General features: G+C 48.5%; 1 protein-coding gene and 1 long non-coding RNA gene across 5 annotated transcripts in view; one reads left to right on the forward strand and one right to left on the reverse strand.

Moving 5' to 3' along the window:
* Positions 1-26,084, forward strand: part of syvn1 (synovial apoptosis inhibitor 1, synoviolin) — a 58,850-nt gene that overhangs the window by 1,061 nt on the left and 31,705 nt on the right. For all 3 annotated transcript variants that reach the window (XM_073031260.1, XM_073031258.1, XM_073031259.1), the window contains exons 2-5: positions 679-988; positions 7,565-7,657; positions 18,140-18,292; positions 19,902-19,950. In XM_073031260.1, the coding sequence (XP_072887361.1) occupies positions 857-988; positions 7,565-7,657; positions 18,140-18,292; positions 19,902-19,950 (427 nt within the window). In that variant the 5' untranslated portion in view covers positions 679-856. The remainder of the gene's footprint in view (positions 1-678; positions 989-7,564; positions 7,658-18,139; positions 18,293-19,901; positions 19,951-26,084) is intronic.
* On the reverse strand, positions 4,608-15,430 carry LOC140717648 (uncharacterized). Of its 2 annotated transcripts, XR_012096582.1 has the most exons (4): positions 15,348-15,422; positions 12,267-12,364; positions 11,523-11,724; positions 4,608-4,980 (listed from the first exon to the last, which is right to left on the reverse strand). It is a non-coding gene; the product is annotated as an uncharacterized lncRNA (long non-coding RNA). The 2 variants fall into 2 exon arrangements; XR_012096581.1 differs by lacking the exon at positions 12,267-12,364 and having other exon boundaries at positions 15,348-15,430.

Here is a 26,084-nt window from a genome sequence, read left to right on the forward strand (position 1 = left end):
CATTGCATATAATTTCCACCTGCTTTGCCCAGTTAAGTATCGTTACTGGTTCTGTCCCCATTCCCATCTCCCGAGGACAGCTCTAGGCATTTATATTATCGAACATATGGCGTGAAATTTGTTAACTTTGCAGCAGCAGTACAACGCAATGCATGATGAGTGTAGATTAAAAACTGAATTACAGTGGCTATATATATATATATATTTAAGACTTAAATAAGTAGTGCAAAAAAAGAATTTAAGAAAAAGTCCTAAACTTTTTTTAACTCAAAACTAGTATTGAGGTAGTGTTCATGGGTGCAATGTCAATTCAGAAATCGGATGGCAGAGGGGAAAGAAGTTGTTCTTGAATTGTTGAGTGTGTGCCTTCAGGCTTCTGTGCTTCCTACCTGGCAGTAATAATGAGAAGAGGGCATGTCCTGGGTGATGGGTGTCCTTAATGATAGATGCTGCCTTTTTGAAGCATTGCTCCTTGAAGATGTCATGGATAATATGGAGGCTAATACCCATGGGGGAGCTGGCTAATTTTATAAATCTCTGCAGCTTCGATCGTGAACAGTAGACCCCCCCCCCCCCCATAGCAGACCGTGGTACAGCCAGCCAGAATACTCTTCACATTACATCTGCAGAAATTTTCATCTTTCTGGTGTGCATAATCTCTCTGTCTTTCTTTTGTAGTTCTGTTACCCCAGCTGAGGAGGCTCAGCAAGACCAGACTCGCCTGTGGTGGGACTTGCCAAGGAACCTGCGGTGGACAGCCGTGAAAGAGCTGGTTTAATTTCTGCTGCTGTCTGGTTCCGGGGACTGGAGTCCCCGGCGATCTCCCAGCAAGCTGTTTCCTGCGGCAAGGAACGAGATGGTCCGATCGATGTTGGCCACGGCCACCAGCCTGGTGCTCACCACCACGGTGATCACCCACGCCTACTACCTGAAGCGTCAGTTCTACCCCACAGTGGTGTACCTCACCAAGTCTAGCCCCAGTATGGCGGTGAGTACTGGGGGATGTGAGCAAGGTGGTGTGGGGGGGGGGGGGGGGTTTGCTGGAGTTGTTATCATCTGACTCTGGAGCTCTTGATCAAGACGCTACTGTGCGAAATGCACGACATAAAAGATGCAGTGTTATAGCCGAAAAAGCTAGCCTTTCACAGACTTGATGGCCGACACTTGTTTGAGCAAAGCTTTGTACTGTGGTAATGTGAATACCTGGCAAACAGTTTGCATTCAAAATCTTGTGACGCTGGCCAGCTGTTATCACTGTTGGTGAGGAGTAAACATTGCACAACTTTCCCTGCTCTCGAATGACGTGCGAGGTTCGGGGTACAATGGACAAAGAGTGCAGTGGGATCTGGACCAGCTGGAAAGATGGAACTTAATGTGGGACAGTGTCAGCGAATGGTGGGGCACTGTGGATTGAGGGAAATGCCAGTCTGTAATTCTTGAAACTGGCATCACCACAGGTAGGTAGAATTGTAAAGAAAGCTTTTGGAGCGTTAGCCTTCGTAAATCAAAGTGTTGGGTACAGGGAAATCTGGGATGCGGGAATCTGAGCAACACGCACAAAATGCTGGAGGAACTCAGCAGGCCAGGCAGCATCTATGGAAAAGAGTCAACAGTCGACGCTTCGGGCCGAGATCACGCCGAAGGGTCTGTTGACTGTTTTCTCTTTTCCACAGATGCTGAACAATAACAGCGTGTGTGTGTGTGTATATAATCTGTGTATATATAGTAGTTGAATTTTATTTAATAAGTCATACAAAAACAGAAATGAAGTATAACCATATAACAATTACAGCATGGAAACAGGCCATCTCGGCCCTTCCAGTCCGTGCCGAATGCTTACTCTCACCTAGTCCCACTGACCCGCACTCAGCACATAACCCTCCATTCCTTTCCTGTCCATTATACCTATCCAATTTTGCTTTAAATGACAATGCAGAACCTGCCTCTACCACTTCTACTGGAAGCTCATTCCACACAGCTACCACTCTCTGAGTAAAGAAATTCCCCCTCATGTTACCCTTAAACTTTGCCCCCTAAGTCTCAACTCATGTCCTCTTGTTTGAATCTCCCCTACTCTCAATGGAAAAAGCCTATCCACATCAACTCTATCTATCCCCCTCATAATTTTAAATACCTCTATCAAGTCCCCCCTCAACCTTCTACACTCCAAAGAATAAAGACCTAACTTGCTCAACCTTTCTCTGCAACTTAGGTGCTGAAACCCAGGTAACATTCTAGTAAATCTTCTCTGTACTCTCTCTATTTTGTTGACATCTTTCCTATAATTTGGTGACCAGAACTGTACACAATACTCCAAATTTGGCCTCACCAATGCCTTGTACAATTTTAACATTAAGTCCCAACTCAATGCTCTGATTTATAAAGGCCAACATACCAAAAGCTTTCTTCACCACCCTATCCACATGAGATTCCGCCTTCATGGAGCTATGCACCATTATTCCTAGATCACTCTGTTCTACGGCATTCTTCAATGCCCTACCATTTACCATGCATGTCCTATTTGGATTATTCCTACCAAAATGTAGCACCTCACACTTAACAGCATTAAACTCCATCTGCCATCTTTCAGCCCACTCTTCAAACTGGCCTAAATCTCTCTGCAAACTGAAAACTTACTTTGTTATCCACAACGCCACCTATCTTAGTATCATCTGCATACTTACTAATCCAATTTACCATCCCATCATCCAGATCATTAATGCATATGACAAACAACATTGGACTCAGTACAGATCCCTGAGGCACACCACTAGTCACCGGCCTCCAACCTGACAAACAGTTATCCACCACTACTCTCTGGCATCTCCCATCCAGCCACTGTTGAATCCATTTTACTACTTCATATTAATACCTAACGATTGAACCTTCCGTGCAGAACCTTGTCAAAGGCCTTACTGAAGTCCATATAGACAACGTCCACTGCCTTACCCTCGTCAACTTTCCTCGTAACCTCTTCAAAAAATTCAATAAGATTTGTCAAACCTGACCTTCCACACACAAATCCATGTTGACTATTCCTAATCAGACCCTGTCTCTCCAGATAATTATATATACCATCTCTAAGAATACTTTCCATTAATTTACCCACCACTGACGTCAAACTGACAGGCCTATAATTGCTAGGTTTACTCTTAGAACCCTTTTTTAAACAATGGAACCACGTGAGCAACACGCCAAACCTCCGGCACCATCCCCGTTGTAGTAGTGAGGTAGTGTTTGTTAGTTCAATGTCCATTCAGAAATGGGATGACAGAGGGGAAGAAGCTGTTCCTGAAGAGAGAGGGAGTGAGAGTGTGTGTGTGTTCAGGTTTCTGTACGTCCTTCCTGGCGGTAGAAGTGAGAGCAAGGCACGACCTGGGTGGTGGGGCTCCTTGATGATGGGCGCTGCCTTCCCGAGGCATCGCTCCTTGAAGATGTCCTGGATACTATGGAGCACCTTCTGACTCGATGGCCTCCTACAGACCTCTAATACATTGAAAGACGAACTCTTGATCTCCTTATCTACCCCGTGGACCGTTCACTTCATTTGTCTGCCTGCCCTGTACTTCCTCGGCAACTACAACATGAGATTGCGCATTCCATTTTCCTTTTTATATACTTGTGTATAGGCAAAGTAGAGAGTCAATGGCGGGATTCGTAGCACTGTGGAGGAACTAGGATATTGGGGTTCACATCGATGGATCCCTCAAAGTTGCCGCACAATTGGATGTGTGATTAAGACGGTTTATGGTGTGTTGGCCTTCAACGTTCCAGAGCCAAGAAGTAATGTTGCAGCTCTGTAAAACCCTGGCTAGAACACACTTAGAATATTGTGTTCAGTTCTGTTTGCCTCATTAGGAGGGATGTGGAAGCTTTAGAGGGGGCGCAGAGGCGATTCACCAGGATGCTGCCTTGATTAGTGAGCATGCTTTATGAGGTAGGTTGACTGAGCTCGTGCTTTTCTCTTTGGAGTGAAGGAGGGTGAGAGGTCTACTAGGTAAGAGGCATAATTAGAATGAACAGTTCACATTTCCCTCCCGGGTGAAGATAGTTAATTCGAGAGGGCGCAATTTTAAGGTGATTGGTTGAAAGTAAAGGGTGATGTCAGAGCCAAGTGTACTTTTTTTAATTACAGCATTAGGTGCCTGGACCACCTGATTAGGGGCGGTGATAGAGGGAGACACATTAGGAACATTTAAAAGACTGTTAGATAGGCACATGGATGGTAGAAAAACAGAGAGCAACGTCAGAAGGAAGAATTAGATTGATCTGAGAGTAGGTCGGTACCATGTCGTGGACTGAAGGGCCTGTACTGTTGCACCTGGAGCTATCACCTGTAGCTCTTGCTCGAACCTCCCCACCCACACCCGCTCTCCTATTAGGGAATCCCTGATACTGAGCAGAGTATCAAGCTGAAATGGAATTGGTGGATCCGCAATGTGCAGATTGCGAGCAGGGAATGCAATAACCGGCTGAACTAAATTGGTGTGTGCAGATCCTGGAGTTGGAATAATTGGAACTGCAAAGCTGGAGAAATGTCAGGCACCTTGGGTGTTGGAAATAAGTTTATTTTAAATAATATTTTCTATAAGATTTATACTCTTTAACAAACTTGTGTATTTTTCACACTCACTGACAGAAAACAGTACAGCAGCTAAACTAACGGTTTATCACCTTTCTCTGTTTTCATTGGCTAAGTATAACCACATGGCCCACGCGATGTGGTCAGTTTTAATGATGCAGCCTATCAACTGATTTATCAAGGGCCTCTTCATCACAGTTCACCTGTAGCCTTGATGAAATGGACTTCTTGAGGGCATGCAAACCATGAGATATAGGAGCAGAATTAGGCCATTCGTCCCATCGAGTCTCTCCTTCCCCTTCCGGAGGTCCAGAGCCAATTCCTTGGTCCTGCTGTTGCACCACCACTCAACCAGCTGAAAACCAGGCGGGTGTGAGCAAGTGTGAGGTCGTACACTTCTGCAAGAGAAACGGAAACATGGACAGTAATCTCAATGGAGAGAGACTGGAGATGGGTGACTCGGGAACCCAGCGACCTCCACTTTAAAGACGGGCAAATTGGAGCTCAGAATCAGATTGGCTTTGTGGAGGAAGAACGGTGGAAAGACAGAAAACCACTAATTACAAACACGTAGTCCAAGCAAAAAAAGATGGTGCTGATCGACCATTCAGGAATTGGGCCAAGGGGAAAAAGGCTGTTCCCGTACTGTTGACTGTGGATCTTCGGACTCCTGTCCCTCTCCTTTTTCAATTTGCAAAGATTCAGCACGCCACCAAAAACTTCGGCAGACTTTTAGCGATGCATAGTAGAGAGTATCTGACTGGTGGCGTCACGGCGTGGTACAGGGACACCGGTGCAGGAACGAAAACGTCTGTAAGATGCAGGAGCAGAATCGGCCCATCGTGTCAACACCGCCATTTTGCTCCATTTGCTTCCATCCCATAACCCTTCATGCCCTGGCTAATCGAGAATCTATCCATCCCTGCCACAAGTATATTTAATGATGAAGCTTCCGCCATAAATTCTACAGATTCATGCTGAAGAAATTCCTTCTCATCTCCTTTCTAAATGGATGTCCCTCTAATCTGAGGCTGTCCCCTCTGGTCTTGGACTCCCCCACCATAGGAAACAGCCTCTCCATATCCACTCTATCGAGGCCTTTCAACACAGCCCAGTCCATCACAGGCAAAGCCCTCTCTGCCGCTGAGCACGTCTACAAGGAACCCTGACACAAGAAAGCAGCGATCGAGGACCCCACAATTCAGGCCATGCTTACTTCTCACTGCTGCCGTCAGGCAAGAGGTACCGGAGCCTTGGGGCCCACACCACCAGCCTCAGGAACGGTAATTACCCTTCGACCATCTGGCTCCTGGGCCAACACGGATAAACTCGCTCAACTCAACACTGAACTGACTCCAGAACCAACGACACACCCAAAATGCTGGCAGGAACTCGGCAGCCCGGGCAGCACCGATGGAAAAGGGTCGACGTTTTGGGCTGAGACCCTCCATCAGGAACCTGAAAAAGAGCGCCAGCCCGGAGCATCGACTGTTTATTCCTTCTCACAGATGCTACCCAATCCGCTGAGTTCATCCAGCATTTTGTTGGTGTTGCCCTGGATTCCTGCAGATTTTCTCGTGTTCGTAATTTCATAACCCGCAGATTCACTTTCAAGAGCTCTACGACTCGTATTCTCAGTATTTATTCATTTTTTAAATATTTTCCCAAGTTGTCTTTTGCACATTTTTTCAGATTTTCAATGCAGTTCATGATTCTGTTGTGTTTTATTTTCTCGGACATACCTGAAAATGAACCTCGTGGTTTATAGTAAAGTAGGTGTACTCCTGTCTTCTATCATTTCTGCTCTCCCCTCTCCCCCTCCTGGGCCATGGCACCAGGAGTTGAGCCAGAGCGGAGAGAAACCCTGCAAAAGCGATCAGAATTTTGTGCAGTCTTTGCGGATCCTGGCGCCGAGCCAGTGTCGCTGGTCTCCGTCGGTGCAACAATAGCAGGAAGGCGGGGAACTTGTCAACAAAGGGTGCAAGCTGACGTGTTGCAACTGTGAGGATTCGTTCCAGAGACTGCGGGCCGTACGTTTACAGGCTAACCTGCACCTTCAGTAAATAGGCTATCGTTCTTCTTTAATCCCAGGAGTAAAATTAGTAGTTTGAGACTGTAAGACGTAGGAGAAGAATTTTACATCTGTAAAATGTTACAGAACATGGAGCAGTGCAGATCCTTCAGTCCATGATGTTGTGCCAACCTTTTAATCTACAAGATCCATCCAACCCTACCCTCTTGTATGGCCCTCCATTTTTTTTTCTCTGCCATCCATGTACCTATCTTAAGTGTCTCCTGAATGTCCCTGATGAAATCCGGCTATTTTCTTGATTAGTTTTTGTTCTTTGAGGTAAGCGGCTTCCCAGATTAACCAGTGGACTGATAACCAGAATCCATGGTATGCTTAAATTTTAATTTATAGTATATTTCATACGTTGCTGCAAAACAACAAATTTCACAACGTATGTCGGTATAGGCCGGCTGGTGGCGCAGTGACATCAGCGCCGGACTCCGGAGCGAAGGTTCCCGAGTTTGAATCCAGCCGGGCCGCTCCCGGACACGCTTTCCGTCCGTGCCGGGTTGAGTGTCACACTCGCAACTCATCCTCGTAAAGAATAAGAAAACTGCGCTGTGAGAAGGACGTGGGGAACCACTCACAGAATCTTTCCTTAAGGCAGCTGCTTGAATAAATCAATGGTCGCTGAGGCTCTGGCAGAGTGTGGCGCACAAAAAAAAGTCAGTGATAGTGAACCTGATTCTGATTATTGACTCTGCTTTGGAAGCATGGGTTAGAGATTTGTGATCTGCAGAGCTTGAACCTGTAGCCTACAGACGAGAGTGATTTGAACTGGGCAAGAGTGACCAGTTGTCTGGGCTTATTTTAGGAGGGTGAGGGATGGTGATAGAGTAACTGGAGTAGCGGTAACAAGTGACCTTCCCTCCCCGATGAGCTGACGGATCTTGTTCTCCTTCCTCGGACAGGTTCTGTACATCCAGGCGTTCGTCTTGGTCTTCCTGGTCGGCAAGTTCATGCGAAAGGTGTTCTTCGGGCAGCTGCGTGCTGCAGAGATGGAGGTGAGGCTGCTCAGTGTCCTGGTGTGTGTGTTGGGGGTACCCTGTTACTGCCTGGAGCTCTGGACCGGATCTGAGGTCCTTCTGAGAGGAAAAACATCAGTAAATTAGCTCAGGATTGGCTCAGTGTCGTGGGCTTGAATGACTTGTCCCACGATCTCCACTCCTATCCGATTCTTCTGCTCTTTACCTCTTCCGCCTGTCACCTCCCAGCTTCTCACTTCAGCTCTTCCTCTCCCACCCACTTTCCTTCCCCCCCACCCCTCACCTGCCAGCTTATACCCCTTCCCCTCCACCTTCAGATTCTGGCTCCTTTCCCCTTTCTCTTCAGTCCTGAACCATCGACTGTTTATTTCCACACCCACCCGCCACAATCCACTGATGCTGCCTGGCCTGCTGTTCCTCCAGCATTTTGTGTGTGTTCCACCCCCTCCCTCTTACAGCATCTGCAGAATCACCGTCCCTCTCCCAGCAGAATCTCGTTTGTGCATAAATGTGATAGCTCACAAAACCCATCAGTACCTCTTCCACCTCAGATGATTATGGATAAACTTCAACCCGAACCAAAACCCCAAGATGTTTCCTGAAAAGTATTGGAAAAAGCACTTTAAAAACTCCATATCGATTGGTGATTATATAAAATACGAATGAGCATAGAGTGAAACCGCAAGGACGACGACAATTCTGAAGTGCAATCCAACGTCCTCATGGAGAAATGACCGAGCCTTCCTTTTTGGTGGCGCTCTCCTCGTAATAACATCATTTCCAGCTGCCGATCTGGTCCACGGCCCCAATCAACCGCTTTAGAATCTGCGGCAGTGCAACCTCACATCCCCAACACAGAGACTGCCCAAGGAGAACTCTGAATTGCACCCACAAAATGCTACAGGATATTGGCAAGTTGGGGGGGAGGGGGAGGGGGAATACAGCCTCTCTTTCGCCCTGCCCCCATCCCCTCCCAGTCGTGCCTGAAAGACTCAGCCCGTAATGTCAACTGTTCATTCCCCACCACAGATGCTTCCCGGACCGCTGGAGATCTGTCTCTAACTCCAGAGGCGGTCTATCTACTGGTATCTTTTACGAAGCCACTGATTCTCACAACTACCTCATCCCACAGTCACTTGCAAAAATGCCATCCCCTTCTCTAAATTCCTCCGTCTCCACCGCATCTGCTCTCACTTTGAGGCTTTTCAGTCCAGAACTGATGAGATGTCGTCCTCCTCCAGAAAAAGGAGCTTCCCTTCCTCCGCCATCAACGCCGCCCTCGCCCATCCACCCCTCCAGGGGTAGGGTTTCTCTGACCTCGCCCATCCACCCCTCCAGGGATAGGGTTTCTCTGACCTCCCCCATCCACCCCTCCAGGGGTAGGGTTTCTCTGACCTCCCCCATCCACCCCTCCAGGGGTAGGGTTTCTCTGACCTCGCCCATCCACCCCTCCAGGGATAGGGTTTCTCTGACCTCGCCCATCCACCCCTCCAGGGATAGGGTTTCTCTGACCTCACCCATCCACCCCTCCAGGGATAGGGTTTCTCTGACCTCGCACATCCACCCCTCCCGGGATAGGGTTTCTCTGACCTCCCCTACCACCCCTCCAGGGGTAGGGTTTCTCTGACCTCGCCTACCACCCCTCCAGGGGTAGGTTTTCTCTGACCTCGCCTACCATCCCTCCAGGGGTAGGGTTTCTCTGACCTCACCCATCCACCCCTCCAGTGGTAGGGTTTCTCTGACCTCCCCCATCCACCCCTCCAGTGGTAGGGTTTCTCTGACCTCCCCCATCCACCCCTCCAGGGATAGGGTTTCTCTGACCTCGCCCATCCACCCCTCCAGGGGTAGGGTTTCTCTGACCTCACCCATCCACCCCTCCAGGGGTAGGGTTTCTCTGACCTCCCCCATCCACCCCTCCAGGGATAGGGTTTCTCTGACCTCCCCCATCCACCCCTCCAGGGGTAGGGTTTCTCTGACCTTCCCCCATCCACCCCTCCAGGGATAGGGTTTCTCTGACCTCCCCTATCCACCCCTCCAGGGGTAGGGTTTCTCTGACCTCGCCCACCACCCCTCCAGGGATAGGGTTTCTCTGACCTCGCCCACCACCCCCAGCAGCCTCTTCGTCCAGCGCATAATTCTCCATAACTTCTGCCATCTGCAACAGGATCCCACCGTCAAGCAAATCTTTCCCTCTCCTATCAGCACCCCCACCCCGCAACTTTCAGCTTTCCACAAGGATTAGCGTACTCCCTATGTGACTCCCTCGTCCACTCCTCCCTCCCCACTGATCTCCCTGCTTGCAAGCGGAACAGTGCCACCCCTCCTCCCTCACTACCGTTCAGGGCCCCAAACAGTCCTTCCAGATGAGGTGACACTTCATTGGCGAGTCCGTTGGGGTATCTGGTTCTTCCAGAGTGGCCTCCCCTATATCGACGCAGATTGGGAGACAGCTTCGCCAAGCACCTCCGCTCCATCTGCCCGAAGAAGTGGGATCTCCCGCTGGCCACCCATTTTAATTCCACCTTCCGCTCCCGTTCTGGCGTTTCAGTCCGTGGTCTCCTCCATTGTCGCGATGAGGCCACACTCAGGTTGGAGGAGCAACATCTTCTATTCCGTCTGGATAGCCTCCAACCTGATGGCATGAACATCGATTTCTTGAACTTCTAGTAACTGCCCTGCTCTCCTTCACCATTCCCCATTCCCATTTCCCTCTCTCACCTCATCTCCTCACCTGCCCATCACCTCCCTCTGGTGCTCCTCCCCCTTCCCTTTCTTCCCTGGTCTCCTGTCAGACTCCCCCTTTGCCAGCTCTGTCTCTTTTACTAATCATTTTCCCAGCTCTTCATTTTACCTCCTCCCAGTTTCACCTATCACCCGTTACCCTGTATTCTGTCCTGCCCCTACCTTCTGTCCATCTGTTTTTTGCCAGTCCTGATGTAGGGTCTTGGCGTGAAACATCGACTGTTACCCACCCGCGATGCTGCCCGGCTTGCCGAGCTCCTCCAGCATTTTGTGTGTATAGTACTGATTCTTGTTTCACCATGGGGTCCAGCCCCCTTTAGGGAAGGAGAGAGCATCTTGCATCCTGTGCAGCCGGGTTCTGGTGCTGAGCGGAATCTGCATCAGCTACTTCCTCTCGCCCCTGCCCCACACCGCCGGCATTGCTCCTGGAGTCTCCACTCCCTTCTCTTCTGTCACCCCCCCCCCCCAGCCGCCCGATTTAATCCGAGACCAATCACGGGGCAGTTTACAATGTCCGATTAACCTGCCAGTTGCGGGTGGGCTGTGGGAGGAAACTCGCGCGGTCACGGGGGGGGGAGAGAACGTGCAAACTCCTCGCAGGCAGCGGTGTGAGATGAACCCGGGTCGCTGGTACAGTCTGCCCCCTTCTGGCATGGACCGTTCATTCCCCAGATGGTTCCTAACATCTGCCCATAAACATCCAACTCAGAACCCTGTACCTGCTTTCTCTCCATACCCCCGATCCCTTTAGCCACAAGGGCCATATCTAACTCTCTCTTAAATATAGCCAATGAACCGGCCTCAACTGTTTCCTGTGGCAGAGAATTCCACAGATTCACCACTCTCTGTTTGAAGAAGTTTCTCCTCATCTCGGTCCTACTGTGTCACAGTGATACAATATACATTCTACTACTGTGTCACTCCAGCATTTTAACGCGGGGACTGTAAAGAGTATCACAGATACACACAGGACAGGGAGAGTAGTGCTAGCCACTGCACCCCCGGCCCCCCCCCCCCCCACCAACTTCCTTATCATTCCCAGCTTCCTTGTGTCCCTGTTTAAATGTTTATCAGATGGCCGAGTCTGATCATTTTTATTGGTTTATATGGTCTGGTTTATAAAATTAGAACAATTCCTTACCCCAGCTGGGGCAGTTGCCAGAGTCCTCTGTCCCGGGCCGGTCTTTCCTCTCCCAGGGACGAGGTCTCCGGAGCTTCTGTCGGCTTTTCTGTAGCTCTGGGTTTTTACAGGACGGGGTCACTTGCCCCTTGTGCAGCTGCCCTCCTCTGGGACCGTCCACGGCAGAGTTAAAACAGCTGCTCCAGCTGTAATTCTGCAACCCCTGTCAGGAGAAGGCAATTGTAAGGGAGGGGTGGTGTTAGAGGCAAGTTCCAGATGCATTCAGGGCACGGAGATCAGCACATGGGTGATGGAGAACTGAAGGACCGTGCAGGAGATCAGAAAGATATTGGGAGTAGATCGAGGTTGGCACAGTGTTGTGGGCCGAAGGGCCTGTGTTGTACTGTTCTATGTTGCTTGGACTCGAGGGCCTGAACTATAAGGAAAGGTTGACTAGGTTGGGGCTTTATTCCCTGGGAACATAGAAGACTGGGGGGGAGATTTGAGAGGGGTAGAATGGGGTAAATGCAAGCTGGCTTGTTCCACTGAGGTTGGGTGGGATGACACAACTCAAGGACATGGGTGAAGGGTGAAATGTTGCTTGCTGCCACTTACATGCGGAAGGGAGGGCAGATGGGGGGACTTTGGGGTTTGACATTTAACTGTCGTTCATTCTTTGGGGCACTCCTCTGTTTTTGTGGACAGTTACGAAGGAAAAGAATTTCAGGATGTATATTGTATACATTCCTCTGACATTGAATGTACCTTTGAAACCCTTCTTTAAGGGGAGCCAGATGGGGAACGGTGGATGCAAGTTGGCCCTGCTCCTGCGTCTGAATTGAATTGACTTTATTTCTTCAATCCTCCACATATGAGAGAAGTAAAAATATTTGTGTTACGTCTCCATCTAAATGTGCAATCACAGTAATTTATAACAAATAGAACAGTGGATGTAATAGAGAGTACTCTCAAATCAGCATGAGTTCATCAGTCTGACAGCCTGGTGGAAGAAGCTGTCCCGGAGCCTGTTGGTCCTGGCTTATATCCTGCAGTACTGTTTCCCAGATGGTAGCAGCTGGAACAGTTTGTGGTTGGGGTGACTCGGGTCCCCAATGATCCTTCAGGCCCTTTTTACACACCTGTCTCTGTAAATGTCCTGAATAGTGGGAAGTTCACATCTACAGATGTGCTGGGCTGTCAGCACCACTCTCTGCAGAGTCCTGCGATTGAGGGAGGTACAGTTCCTGTACCAGGCAGTGATGCAGCCAGTCAGGATACTCTCAACCCTGTAGAAAGTTCTTAGGACTTGGGGACCCACACCAAACTTCCTCAACCATCTGAGGTGAAAGAGGAGCTGTTGTGCCTTTTTCACCACACAGCCAGTGTGTACAGACCACGTGAGATCCTCGGTGATGTGGATGCCGAGGAACTTGAAGCTGTTTACCCTCTCAACCCCAGATCCATTGATGTCAATAGGGGTTAGCCCGTCACCATTCCTCCTGTAGTCCATAACCAGCTCCTTTGTTTTTGCGACATTGAGGGAGAGGTTGTTTTCTTGACACCACTGTGGGAGAGAGATGATTTCTTCCCTGTAGGTCCCCTCATTATTGTTTGAGATAAGGCCAATCAGAGTAGTGTCGTCTGCAAATTTAATTAGCAGATTGGAGCTGTGGGTAGCAATACAGTCATTGGTATACAGGGGGTTAAGGAAGGGACTCGGTACGCAGCCCTGAGGGGCTCCTGTATTGAGAGTCAGAAGGTTGGAGGTGAGGGAGCCCACTCTTACAATCTGCTGGCAATCAGATAGGAAGTCCAGGATCCAGCTGCACAAGGCAGGGTCAAGGCCGAGGTCTGTATAGTTCAAAGTAAATCTTATTATCAGGGTACGTGTATGTTACCACATACAACCCTGAGATTAATTTTCTTGCAGGCATACTCAGCAAATTTATAGAATAGTAACTGTAAACAGGGTCAGTGAAAGATCAATCAGCGTGCAGAGGACATTTTGATTCCGAAGTTGCCTAGTCGGACGTAGGTACTGACTGATGGAGATCTTGTGCTTCCTTGTGTGAATTCATTATTTGCATAACCATCACAGTATAATAATAGTGTTAAAAGCCAGTAGAAACGACAGTGGCCAACAATGCCTCAGAGTTTCCGTGCTTGCCTGTTATGCCGCTGGTGTTTATGTCCTCTATCTCTGGCAGAATGTTCAGAACTTCCTCTCGATTTTCACTACTACGCAAGATTCAGGAGCACTCAGGTACAGAAGGAATCTTCATTGCTATTTCAGTGACAGTTTTGTTTTGCCAGTCAGGGTTGTGAGCCCCAAACCCAGAGGACTGGTGGGCCGCTCTTAGTCTGACCTCTCTCCTTCGACCTGGGTGACCCTACCAGGAGCCAAAACGCAAAGCCCGGACCCCAGCCAGCAGAGCTCTCTGGTTCACTAAGGCATGCAGGCCCCCAACCCAACAACAAGTTTGTGGTCCTGTTGAAGGAGTTGATTTGTAGCCTGCGTCTTGTCTTGGAATGTTAGATGTTCCCAGGCTGGAACAGAGAAACTGTACAAAGGAGAGTTAGGCTTTCAAGGGCTGTGTTCAGCCTGGGAGATGGCACAGTGTCTGAACACTGTCGGCTTGTTATCTTAATGCTTGCCTGACTGAACTTCCACACTCAAAAGGTGGTACAAACGAAAGATGTCAATAAGATTGACAGAGTACAGAGAAAATTCAGCAGGTTGTTGCTGGGTCTGGAAGACCTGAGTGAAAAGGAAAGATCGAATAGGTTAGGACTTTGTTCCTCGGAGAGTTGGAGGAAGTTTGATAGAAGTGTTACAAAATGGAGGGGTCTAGATAGGGTAAATGCAAGCTGGCTTTTTCCACTAAGGTTGGGTGGGACTATAACAAGAGGTCATGGGTTAAGGGTGAAAGGTGAAAAGTTAAAAGGAAACTTCTTCATGTCTTTGAGCTGCCAGCAGAAGTGGTGCGCGCGAGCTCCATTTCAATGTTTAACGGAAGTGTGGATGGTAGGGGTATGGAGGGCTGTGGCCCCAGTGGGGATAGGCTGTTTCGGGATGGATTAGATGGGCTGAAGGGCCTGCTTGTCTGCAGTACTTCTCTAAAGGGGAGTCCAGGTCTCAACCCTATACCTCGGAGGGACGTAGAGGAATATTATTGCCTCAAGCCTCAGGAGCTAAAATGTTCAAAGTCCATCCCATCTAGATAGGTGCGAAGTGACTGCAACGGGGTGTCGCGGCGTTAGAGTAACGCTGCCGCAGTGCCACCGGCCGCAGTCTGCAAGGAGTTTGTACGCTCCACCTGTGAACGCGCGTGTTTCCTCCCACGTTCCAAAGATGTGCAAGTTAATGAGGGAAGTGTGGCCACACTTGCATGCTGCCCCCCTCACCCAGCACATCCTCGGAGGTCATTAACGTAAACGGCCACTTTGCTGTCTCCTTCAATGTACGTGTTATAACGTAAACAGTCACCAGAGACACACTATCATAGATGTAGAAACGTTTTATCAACAAAAACGAGCAGCAGGCATCGTATCGGAGGAAGAGGCCTCCCTGACCCGGTACACGACACTTTTATACATTAAGGATCAAAGTTAACAGCAGGACAATTCCATAGCTGCAATGCTTCCTTTGAATTACACATAGATTTGCCACACCACCTCCTTCGCACTCGTACTCCGGACACCCTAACTGAATATTGATCAACATTGTCTGGCTTGCAGTCAGCTCTGGGGAAAAATATTGGTTCAGAGCTACATTGTAAATTCAATCTACAATCCACGTTCAGGTCCGAAGATTGGTTGCTGGTGAAATTAATATTTGCAATGTACCTTGACTCCAGAGCATACTTTAACGCATGTCGTCCTTGCTCTCGAATGTGATCTCTGGCACGTCGAGCTGTTACTGGGAATCGTCAGCGGAGGAAGCTTCCTGTTGCTGGCTGCTTGTTTACTGTTTTTGTTTTAAAACAGTTCCTCCCAGATGGTTAGTGAGTTAAGGGTGTGCAACCGCAGACGTGAGTGAGAGGGACTCCTGCGCTGCTGTTGGTGGCTGATAAGTCCGATCTTAAAGCTTTGAAAGCTGAAGACCAGGGAGCGATGAAATGTGCAACACACTTTAACAGAGAGCGGTCGAGCCGCGAAAGAAAATCTCACTGGGAAGCTGGCTGAGCACGAGGGAGGGAGTGATAGAAAGTACAAGGAGGGTTATTGAGCATAATCTCTCCTGTGGCGTTCAAAGGCTTCTCACACCGGCAAAGAGAACAGCACGATCCCAGCTGCAGAGACGCTGGAATCTGGATTCCAGCTCAGTGGGTCAGGCTGTGACTGTGGAGGCGAAGAGATGGTCGGCCTTTCAGGGCGACAGCCCTGCGTCCAGGGTCTCGATGCTCGAGCCACATCCACAGACGTTCCAGAGTTCCTCCAGTACCTGGTCCAGGCCTTGTTTCTAAACGCAAGTGACAGACAGACAGACGTACTTTATTGATCCCGAGGGAAATCGGGTTTCGTTACAGTTGCACCAACCAAGAATAGTGAATAAATATAGCAATATAAAACCATAAATAATTAAATAATAAGTTAATCATGCCAAGTGGAAATAAGTCCAGGACCAGCCTATTGGCTTAGGGTGTCTGACACTCCGAGGGAGGAATTGTAAAGTTTGATGGCCACAGGCAGGAATGACTTCCTATGATGCTCAGTGTTGCATCTCAGTGGAATGAGTCTCTGGCTGAACGTACTCCTGTGCCTAACCAGTACATTATGGAGTGGATGGGAGACATTGTCCAAGATGGCATGCAACTTGGACAGCATCCTCTTTTCAGACACCACCGTCAGAGAGTCCAGTTCCACCCCCACAACATCACTGGCCTTACGAATGAGTTTGTTGATTCTATTGGTGTCTGCTACCCTCAGCCTGCTGCCCCAGCACACAACAGCAAACATGATAGCACTGGCCACCACACCCTCGTAGAACATCCTCAGCATCGTCCAGCAGATGTTAAATTCTGGAAATCTAGAGCAACGCACACAAAATCCTGGCAGAGCTCGCGATGGCTCAGTCACGTAGCGTTTGTCAAAAGGCTATTCCGGCACCAGCGGCCCGGGTTCAATTCCAGGGCCATGTGTAAGGAGTTTGTAAGTTTTCCACCCCCCATGACTGCGTGGATTTCCTGTGTTCTCCAGCTTTCTTCCCACGTTCCAAAGACGTACAGGTTAGTAGGTTAACTGGTCACATGGGTGTAATTGGACAGCACAGTCTTGTTGGGCTGAATGGACCTTTTACCACGCTGTACCTCTAAATTAAAACTCAGCAAGTCAGGCAGCCTCCATGGAGGGAAATAAACAGTTAATCTTGGCCTTAAAAAGTCCTTCGTTAGGACAAGAAAAGCTGCATCCCTTTTCCAGTCCTGACAAAAAAAAGTCTCAGGCCGAAACATCGTCTGTTTATTCCCGAACTTCCGCCACCTCCAACGGGATCCCACCACCAAGCATGTCTTTCCCTCCCTCCCTCCCTGATGCTTATCTCAGGGATTGCTCCTTTCGCGATTCCCTTGTCAATTCGTCCCTCCCCACTGATACCCCTCCTGGCACTTATCCTTGGAAATAGAACAAGTGCCACACTTCCCGCTCCCCCTCCTCCCTCACTACCATTCAGGGTCCCAAACAGTCCTTCCAGGAGAGGCGACACTTCACCTGTGAGTCTGTTGGGATCATGTACTGTGTCCGGTGCGCCTGGTGTGGCCTCTTGCACATCGGTGAGACCGTTTTGTCGAGCAACTGCATTCCGTCTGCCAGAAAACGTGGGTTGTTCCAGTAGCCGCCCGTTTTAATTCCACTTCCCATTCCGATATGTCAGTCTATGGCCTCTACTGTCGTGATGAGGCCACACTTGGGCTGGAGGAGCAACACCTTGTATTCCATCTGGGTAGCTTCCAACCTGATAGCATGAACATCGATTTCTCGAACTTCCGGTAATGTTTCCCCCCCCCCCCCCCCCTTCACTATTACCCATCCTCTTTTCCCTCTCACCTATCTCCTTGCCTGCCCATCACCTCGCTCTGGTGCCCCCCTCCCTTTTCCTTTCTTCCATGGCCTTCTCCAACCCTGTATCTCTTTCACCAATCAGCTTCCCAGATCTTTACATCCTCTCCCTCCCAGTTTCTCCTATCAGTTTGTGTTTCTCTCTCCCCTCCCCCCTTCCATCTTTTAAATCTACTCCCCATCTTTTTTTTTTCTGTCCAGTCCTGCCCAAGGGTCTCGGCCGGAAACGTTGACTGTACTCTTTTCCACAGATGCTGGCAGGCCTGCTGAGTTCCTCCAGTGTTTTGTGTATCATTTGGATTTCCAGCATCTGCAGATTTTCTCTTGTTTCTGTTTATTCCTGTCCATTCCTGCTGGCAGGCCTGCTGAGTTCCTCCAGCATTTTGCGAGCTTCAACACCCGTACACTGACCAGATTCCAGGATCACTTGTTTTGTTACCCTTCCCTTCCCAAAGCTGAATTTGTTCTTCTGATGCTTTTAGGTGAGGAAGCGAGTTCCAGCCAGCTAGATTTGCTTCATCAGAACCATAGTGCGTGATTAATTTAAAATTGGGCTCTTTTCTTCCCCCCTCTGTTTCCAGCATTTGATCGAGCGCTCCTGGTACGCTGTGACTGAGACATGCCTGGCCTTCACCGTCTTCAGGGACGACTTCAGCCCGCGCTTTGTGGCCATCTTCACCCTGCTGCTCTTCCTCAAGTGCTTCCACTGGCTGGCTGAGGACCGCGTAGACTTCGTAAGTGTCTCTACCGCGGGGGCTGGGGGAGGAGGGGGTCCCTACTGCGTCCGATTCTCCGCTGATTGAAAAACAAACGGCATGGAATAGGCCTTCCTTGGCAATCCCCCGATTTTAACTGGCGCCTAATCTTGGGACGATTTACAATGACCAATCAACCTACCAACCGGTAGGTCTTTGGACTGTGGGAGGAAACTGGAACACCCACAAGAACTCCACGCGGACACGGGGAGAACGTACAAACTCCTTACAGGCAGCGGCGGGAATTGAACCTGGGTCCAAAGCGTTTTGCTAACTGCCGTGCCACCCCAATACAGCAAGGCTCACTTTGGGCTCTGCATTAAGTACCGACTGTATCGCTCCGAAACCCTTTAAGTGTTTCTGGAGAAGGCATTCCCAAAAATCAAAATCAAAAATCTTTAGGCATCCCTCCCACTCCCTGACGCAGATTTCCGGGGGGAAAGCAGGAAGAAGAAAAGGCGTTGCGCTTAAGTGGGCACGCTGTTGCTGGTGTGGACTTGTTGAGAAGGACTAGTTTCGGTTGTAACCCGAACTAATCATAGTGCCAGTATCTCCTTTTCCAACGCGGATCCTGCTCTCTGTCACCTACATCCGGGCGACTGATAGCTCGGTAAGTTAGCAGAAGCTAAATGTGACTGAGACTAGAGGTGGAAGCCAGACTAATTTGCCCATCCAAAAGTACCACCAAGTCCTGTTCACCCGGGGTCCGCCTTCCCTCTGCTTCGCCGATGTGATGGCTTCCAAGCAGGACTCCTGTGCACCAAGCGGGTAAATTACGGTCTCTCGGGTTGGCGTTGCTTCAGGAGGGAGCACCAGTTAAAATTGATGAAATAAGGAGATTGAGAGGGATAGTACGTCGGCCATGATGGAATGGCAGAGCAGGCTCGATGGACTGAATGGTCTCGGTCGGCTCCCTATGATCTAAAATACTCACCTCAGAGCAGTCTAAGCCTTTATCTTTTGTTAACTCAGCATTAGCAGTTCAATGCCATACAGAATATAGAAAGAAAAAATAAGTAATAGATAAATTACATTAAGTATATGTGTATTAAATAATTAGATTTAGAGTAATACGGAACAGAAATAATACATTTTTTAAATTGAGGTAGTGTCCTTGGTTTTATCGTCCATTCAGAAATCAGATGGCGGAGGGGAAGAAGCTGTTCCTGAATCACTGAGTGTGTGCCTTCAGGCTCCTGTACCTCCTTCCTGATGGTAACAATGAGAAGAGGGCATGTCCTGGGTGGTGGGGGTCCTTGACAATGGACGCCACTTTTTTGAAGGCATCGTTCATTGAAGATGTCCTGGATGCTCCCTGAAGTTGGCATCTGGGGGTTCCTTTGGCCAATATAGGAGCAATACACAACAGGTATTGTCACCTGCAGACCGGTAGGGAGACAAACTCCGCCCTAGCGTTTTTAATGTGTTTGAAAACCTTGCCTCTTGCAGAGTATTTTGGGGGTAATATTAGTGTTCCAGCCGAGACATTGTGGAGTCTTTTACGGGGCTGGTATTGTCAGTAGCAACCGTGCAGTTTCTAACCCACGGGTTCCACTGTCCTCACCCGCTTGTTTATCTTTCTGCACAGATGGAGCGGAGTCCGAACATCTCGGTGCTGTTCCACTTCCGGGTCACTTGTGAGTACCGAATGCTGGGCGGGGCTCTGGGCGTTGGTTGTCCTGTATGGGGGGGGGGGAGGTGGTCAGTGGGCTAACTCAGGAGCCAGGTGGGAGTGCAGACCATGCCAGTCCAATCCATTCAGAGTTAAATCACTTCCCCCAAAGCCCTTCTCCCCCACTCTTCACATCTGAGCCACTTGGAATAATATCATTTATGTGTGGTGCGGTGCAGATTGGCCTCGACTAAAGGTGGTATAAGGCACTCCTTCCCTCTGCTAGCCTGCAGGTCACCCTTCGGCAAGCTCTGATCAGGGTCATGCGAAGCCCTGGGAACAGGTGGTGGACAGTCGTACAAGCAGCCGGTGCAGATCACAAGTCCTGGTTACGCGACCACTGACGCCAGGCAGACAATCTCTGAAGAGTACCGATAATCGGTGGGGGGGCGGGAGTGTCTTACACTGCCTAGAAGGACACAATGGCAAACCACTTCTGTAGAAAAATTTGCCAAGAACGATTGGTCACGGAAAGACCATGATCACCCACATCGTACATCACGGCGCATAATGATGACTATCGATTGTTGCATTGTCCTTGTTTGGGGATCAGACAGAATTTCTGAATGTAACCCTCGAAAGGCATTTTGGGAATCCTTTTGACCTCCTTATTCATTTCTAACAGTTAGCTCCTAACACTAATAGTAATAGGTAGTAATATTATCTGTTTATTGAGATGCCCATCAAGCCTCACTGCCCAGCAGTCTCCCCAGACTTAACCCTAGCCTAATCACAGGACAATTTACAATAACCATTTAACCTACCAACCAGTACATCTTTGGACTACGGAGGAGACCGGACCACCAAAAGGCTAATTCTGCTCCTATATCTTACGGTCACCCGGAGGAAGCCCACGCGGTCAGGGGAGAATGTACAAACTCCTTCCAGGCAGCAGCGGGAATTGAACCCGGGTCACTTGTGCTCCAAAGTGTCTTGCTAACCACTACGCTACCGTGCTGCTCCTAATAATAATAATAATTGTGGTTGTAGATCACTTTTCATACTAACAATGTAGTTCAAAGAGCTTCGCAATGGGGTAAAATTACAAACATGAAAGTACAGTTTTTAAAAAAGTGAAAATAAAAGACAAAATGACGTTAGTTAAAAGCAAGATTAAATAAATAGGTTTTGAGCTGGTGTTTAAAAATGTCAACTGAGTTGTAAATGTCAACTTATGGTTTTAGATGATAAATTTTGCAAGAGTAGTTCAAAAAAGGCTGACCTGCCAATTACCTTTTGAGGGAGATAGTTTAAATATGAGCAATTGTCTCTTGAGGGAGATAGTTTAAATATGAGCAATTGTCTCTTGAGGGAAATTGTTTAAATTTAAAGACAGGCGGGAGAAGACCCGACAGCTCGAGCAGTATTATCAAACGAAAGCAATTCCATGACGTACTCCGGTCCGAGACCATAAAGAGCTTTAAAATCAATTCTAAAAGATACTGGAAGCCATTGCAGAGTAGCAAGGATGGGAGTGATGTGTTCCCTCATCCTGGATCTAGTTAAATGTCTGGCTGTGGCATTCTGAATGAATTGAAGTTTGACAATAGGTTGCTTTGGAAGGCCAGTAGAAATTGCATGACAGTAATCCAGTCTATTTGATATAAAAGGCGTTAATTAGTGTTTTTTTTTTTTAGCTTCATGACTTGACAGAAATGAACGTACCTTTGCAGTATTTCTGAAGTGTGGAAATGCTTCTCTAGTCATGTGGGATTTGAAATTCAAATCCCAGGCTAGTTACTTCTGGTTTTACAAGTTTATCGAGAAGTTTCTCTTTCGGCTTTAGGACCAACCGACAGTATTTCAGTTCTATCCTCGTCTAGTTTCAGGAAATTATTGCTCATCCGTTTTTATTATCGCTGCCGGACCGGAAGTCAGAGAAGATGGGGTGCTATCATCATCATCAGGCTCAACTGAGATATACAGTTGTGTGTCGTCCGCGTAACGGTGGAAATCAAGTTTATACTCTCTGCTAATGTCTCCTAAGGAGAGCATGTACAGGAGGAGAGTAGGGGACCAAGACAGCTTCCCTGAGCAACACCAAAACGTACACTGTATCTCTCAGAAAACTGGTCTCCAAGATCGACAAAAAGTCTCAGTAAGATATATGAACAAAACTAATTAAGGGCACGACCAGAGAGGCCAGCCCTGTTCTCAGGGTGATCTAGGCAAATGTTGTGGTCGATTATGTCAAAGGCATCACTTAGAGAGAGAAAGAGAGAATCAGAACTGAGACTCCGGCATCAGTGCTGAGCCGAAGGTTGCTGTCTCTGAACTGTGGGGTTTGATCTGAGGCAGGAGCTCCCGGCCAGTTTTATGCTGCGGTCCCCAGGTTGGGTCTAAAACCTGACAGAAACTTTTACAGGATATTTTCCTCATTCAGAAGGTGACAATAAGCAGGATGTTGGGTCAGGCAGTATTCGTGGAGGGAAATGGATAATTGGCGTTTTAGGTCAAAATCCTTCCTCTGGGCTGGAACGAAATCTGCCGAGCGACTGGTGGATCCAGCTGAGGGAGGGGAGAGACTGGCAAATGATGGGTGGTTACCACCCTTTGACCATCAGGCTGCTGAACCAGCATGGATAATCTCGCTCACCTCAGCAAAGAGCTACTTAAACAGCTTACAGACTCTCCTTCAATTACTTTAAAGCTCGTTCTCTGTATTTTCATGGGCACAGTTTGTCTTTGGTTGTTCGCCAGTCTTTGCTTATGTGTAGTCCTAAATTCTATAGTGTTTTTTTTCTTGTAAATGTATATAAGGAAACGAATCTTAAGGTAGCATTTCACTTATCTGTGCTTCGATGAAAAATTTGTGCTGAATTGTGGCACGGAGCAGAATTTGGTTATAAACCCCCCCAGCCCTAAGCAATTGTGGTTTGAAATTTGCATAGGTGATTCAAAAATTTTCCAGGCGGGGACAGCCCCATCCCCAGGATGGTGCCTCTTCAAGCTGACGTGTCCTCTCTGAAGAGCCATCGCCGCTCCTGGGTGTCCGCTGGCCGAGCACTGCGCTGCCGTCAGCCTTGGCTTCGGTGACGTGGCCGCACCAGGGTCGGTAACGCTAAATGCCGGAGGAACTCCGCGGGCCAGACGGCCTCCGTGGAGAGGAATAAAGAGTCGAAGTTTCGGGCCAAGGCCCTTCAACAGGAAACACCTGCCACTGTGGGGGTGGGGCTGCATTTTAACGGTGAAGCCCCAGGCAGCGTCACCCACTCTGACTCAGCACATCCTCCCTCACCTTGTGTGCCGACCAGGGCCCCTTCCAGTTCAATAATACTTAATTAAAAAGGAGAACTCTACCCAAATATAATTTTGTTTAAATTTACAAGGCCAGGAAGCTGATGAGACTCAGCACCTTGTTTATTATTGAGATATAGCACAGAATCGGCCTTTCCCTTTGAGGATTAAATCTGGGATCTAGCCTAATCACGGAACAATTTACAATGGGATTTTGGACTGTGGGAGCACCCGGAGGAAACCCACTCAGTCACGGGGAGAGAACGTGCAAACTCCTTACAGGCAGTGGCGGGAATTGAACCAGGGTCATCTGTACTGTACAGTAGTGGTGCTGACCACTACGCTACTGTGCCGTTCTACTTTTTTTGAACACCAGCAAGAGGAATATTTAAAAGCCCTGTACCTGTATAAGTGTGATGTTTAGACACTATTATGGAGTGTAACATCAGTATTTGGAGCCGGAGTAGGCCAATTTGGCCCATCAAACCATCAGCGGGTCAGCATGGTAGTGTGGCGATTTGTGTAATGTCTTACAGCACCAGTTGAAAGAGTGAGGTTCAGTTCCTGATGCAGTTTTTTTAAGGAGTTTCTACGTTATCTCCGTCTCCGAGTGTGTTTCTCCCGCAGTCTAAAGACGTACGGGTTAGGGTTAGTGAGCTGTGGGCATGCTATTGGCAGAAGTGTGGCGACTCTTGTGGGCTGCCCCCCCAGCATATCTGCTGGTCGTAGACAGAAATATTTTTCACTGTTTTGATATGCATGTGACAAGTAGAGTTAACCTTTATCTTCTAGCTTCACCACCATTCAGCAAGATCACGGTTAATCTGGCTGTGTGTGGACACATCTCCACTGAACTGCCTTCTTCCCTCCCCCACCCCCATAATCCCCCTGCTGTACAAAAATCTAACTGTTGACTGAAATATATTTCATGAGGTAGCCTGACCTGCTCCAAGATAACATTTGACGCATAGTGCAGTTGTTTAGATTGGGTAGCATAGCGGTTAGCACGACGCTTCACAGTACAGGCGACCCGGGTTCAATTCCCGCCGCTGCCCGTCAGGCGTTTGTGCGTTCTGCCCTGTGACCGTGTGGGTTTCCTCCGAGTGCTCCGATTTCCTCCCACAGCTCAAAAACTGTAGGTAATTGGTCTTCGTAAATTGTCCTGTGACTAGGCTAGTGTTAAATTGCTTTGTGGCATGGCTGGAAGGGCCACACTCCACACTCTATCTCAATTGGGGGGAAAAAATTGGTTATATTGTCATATCTATCAGGATGCAATGGAGTTCCTTGCTGGCATGAAGCTCATTAAGTACATGAGAGAATATTCATGGTAATAAATATAACAAGCACAAAATTAAATGGTGTAAAGATTGCAAAGGAATGCTGAAGTAACAATAACAGAGTGAAGGGTCAGAGAATGTGACATGACTACTGGGGAAAAAGATGTAAGGGAGGCAGTTCAGGAGCCTGACAGCAGTGGGGAAGAAGCTGTCCTTGAGTTCTTGTCATCTGGGCTTTCAAGGTCCTACATCTTCTGCCAGAAGGTAAAAAAGGTTTGAGGTGTGGGGGGCAAGTGACCAACCAGGCATCTTTGACTATACTTGTAGGTTGAGTTGGTGGTGAGGAAGGCAAATGCAATGTTAGCATTCATTTCAAGAGGTCTGGAGTACAAGGGCAGGGGCTGAGGCTTTGAGGCACTGGTGAGGCTGCACCTTGAGTATTGTGAACAGCTTTGGGCTCCTCATCTAAGAAACGATGTGCTGGCACTGGAGAGGGTCCAGAGGCCGTTCACAAGGACGATTCCAGGAATAAAAGGGTTATCAAACGGAACGTTTGATAGTCCTGGGTCTGTTCTTGCTGGAATTTAGAAGGATGAGGAGGGATCTCATTGAAACATTTTGAATGTTGAAAGGCCTAGACAGAGTAGATGTGGAAAGGATATTTCCCATGGTGGGGGAGTCTAGGACAAGAGGGCACAGCCTCAGGATAGAGGGGCGCCCTTTCAAAACAGATGTGGAGAAATTTCTTTCGCCGGAGGGTGATGAATTTGTGGGATTTGTTACCACAGGCAGCTGTGGAGGCCGGGTCATTGGGGCAGAGCTTGATTGGTTCTTGATTGGCCACGGCATCAAAGGTTACAGGGAGAAGGCCGGGGAGTGGGGCTGAGGAGGGGGAGAAAAGGATCAGCCATGATTGAATGGCGTAGCAGACTCGATGGGCCAAATGGACTAATTCTGCTCCGATGTCTTGTGGTCTAATCACAAGATTCTGCAGGTGCTGGAAATCCAGAACAAGAGAGACAGACACATAGAGACTGAGACGTGTACACACAATGCTGTAGGAGCTCAGCAAATGAGGCAGCATCTATGCAAGGGAATGACCAGCTGGCATTTTGGGCTGAGATTTTTCATCAGGACTTGGTTACACTGCGTAGATGCTACCTGAGTTGCTGAGTTCATCCAGCATTTTGTGTGTTTCACTTGACAGTGCTATGCTTCAGGAAGTCTGACAGTATCATCAAGAAATGGCTGAGATAATTGTTGTTAATTCTGACTTGAGCAGGCCAATGCGATTGGGGGAGAGGTTTCTCTGTCTGTGTAATAACCCCTGTCAGTGCTGGGGTTTATGCTCTGACTACACCACTACCTAACGCTCTTATGGGCTGACAGACATCACAACCCAGTGCTGTCCTTGCCTTGGGAATCTGTGGAATGGGACGGTGTTGAGGGCAATTTATTTGTCGTAAGACACGAGCAGAATTTGATTAGTTGGCCCATCGAATCTGCTACACCATTCCATCACTCTCCCTCTCAATCCTATTCTCCTGACTTCTCTAACCATCGACACCCTGACCAATCAAGA

Source organism: Hemitrygon akajei, chromosome 28 (genome assembly GCF_048418815.1).
Source record: "Hemitrygon akajei chromosome 28, sHemAka1.3, whole genome shotgun sequence".
Classification (NCBI taxonomy): Eukaryota; Metazoa; Chordata; class Chondrichthyes; order Myliobatiformes; family Dasyatidae; genus Hemitrygon; species Hemitrygon akajei.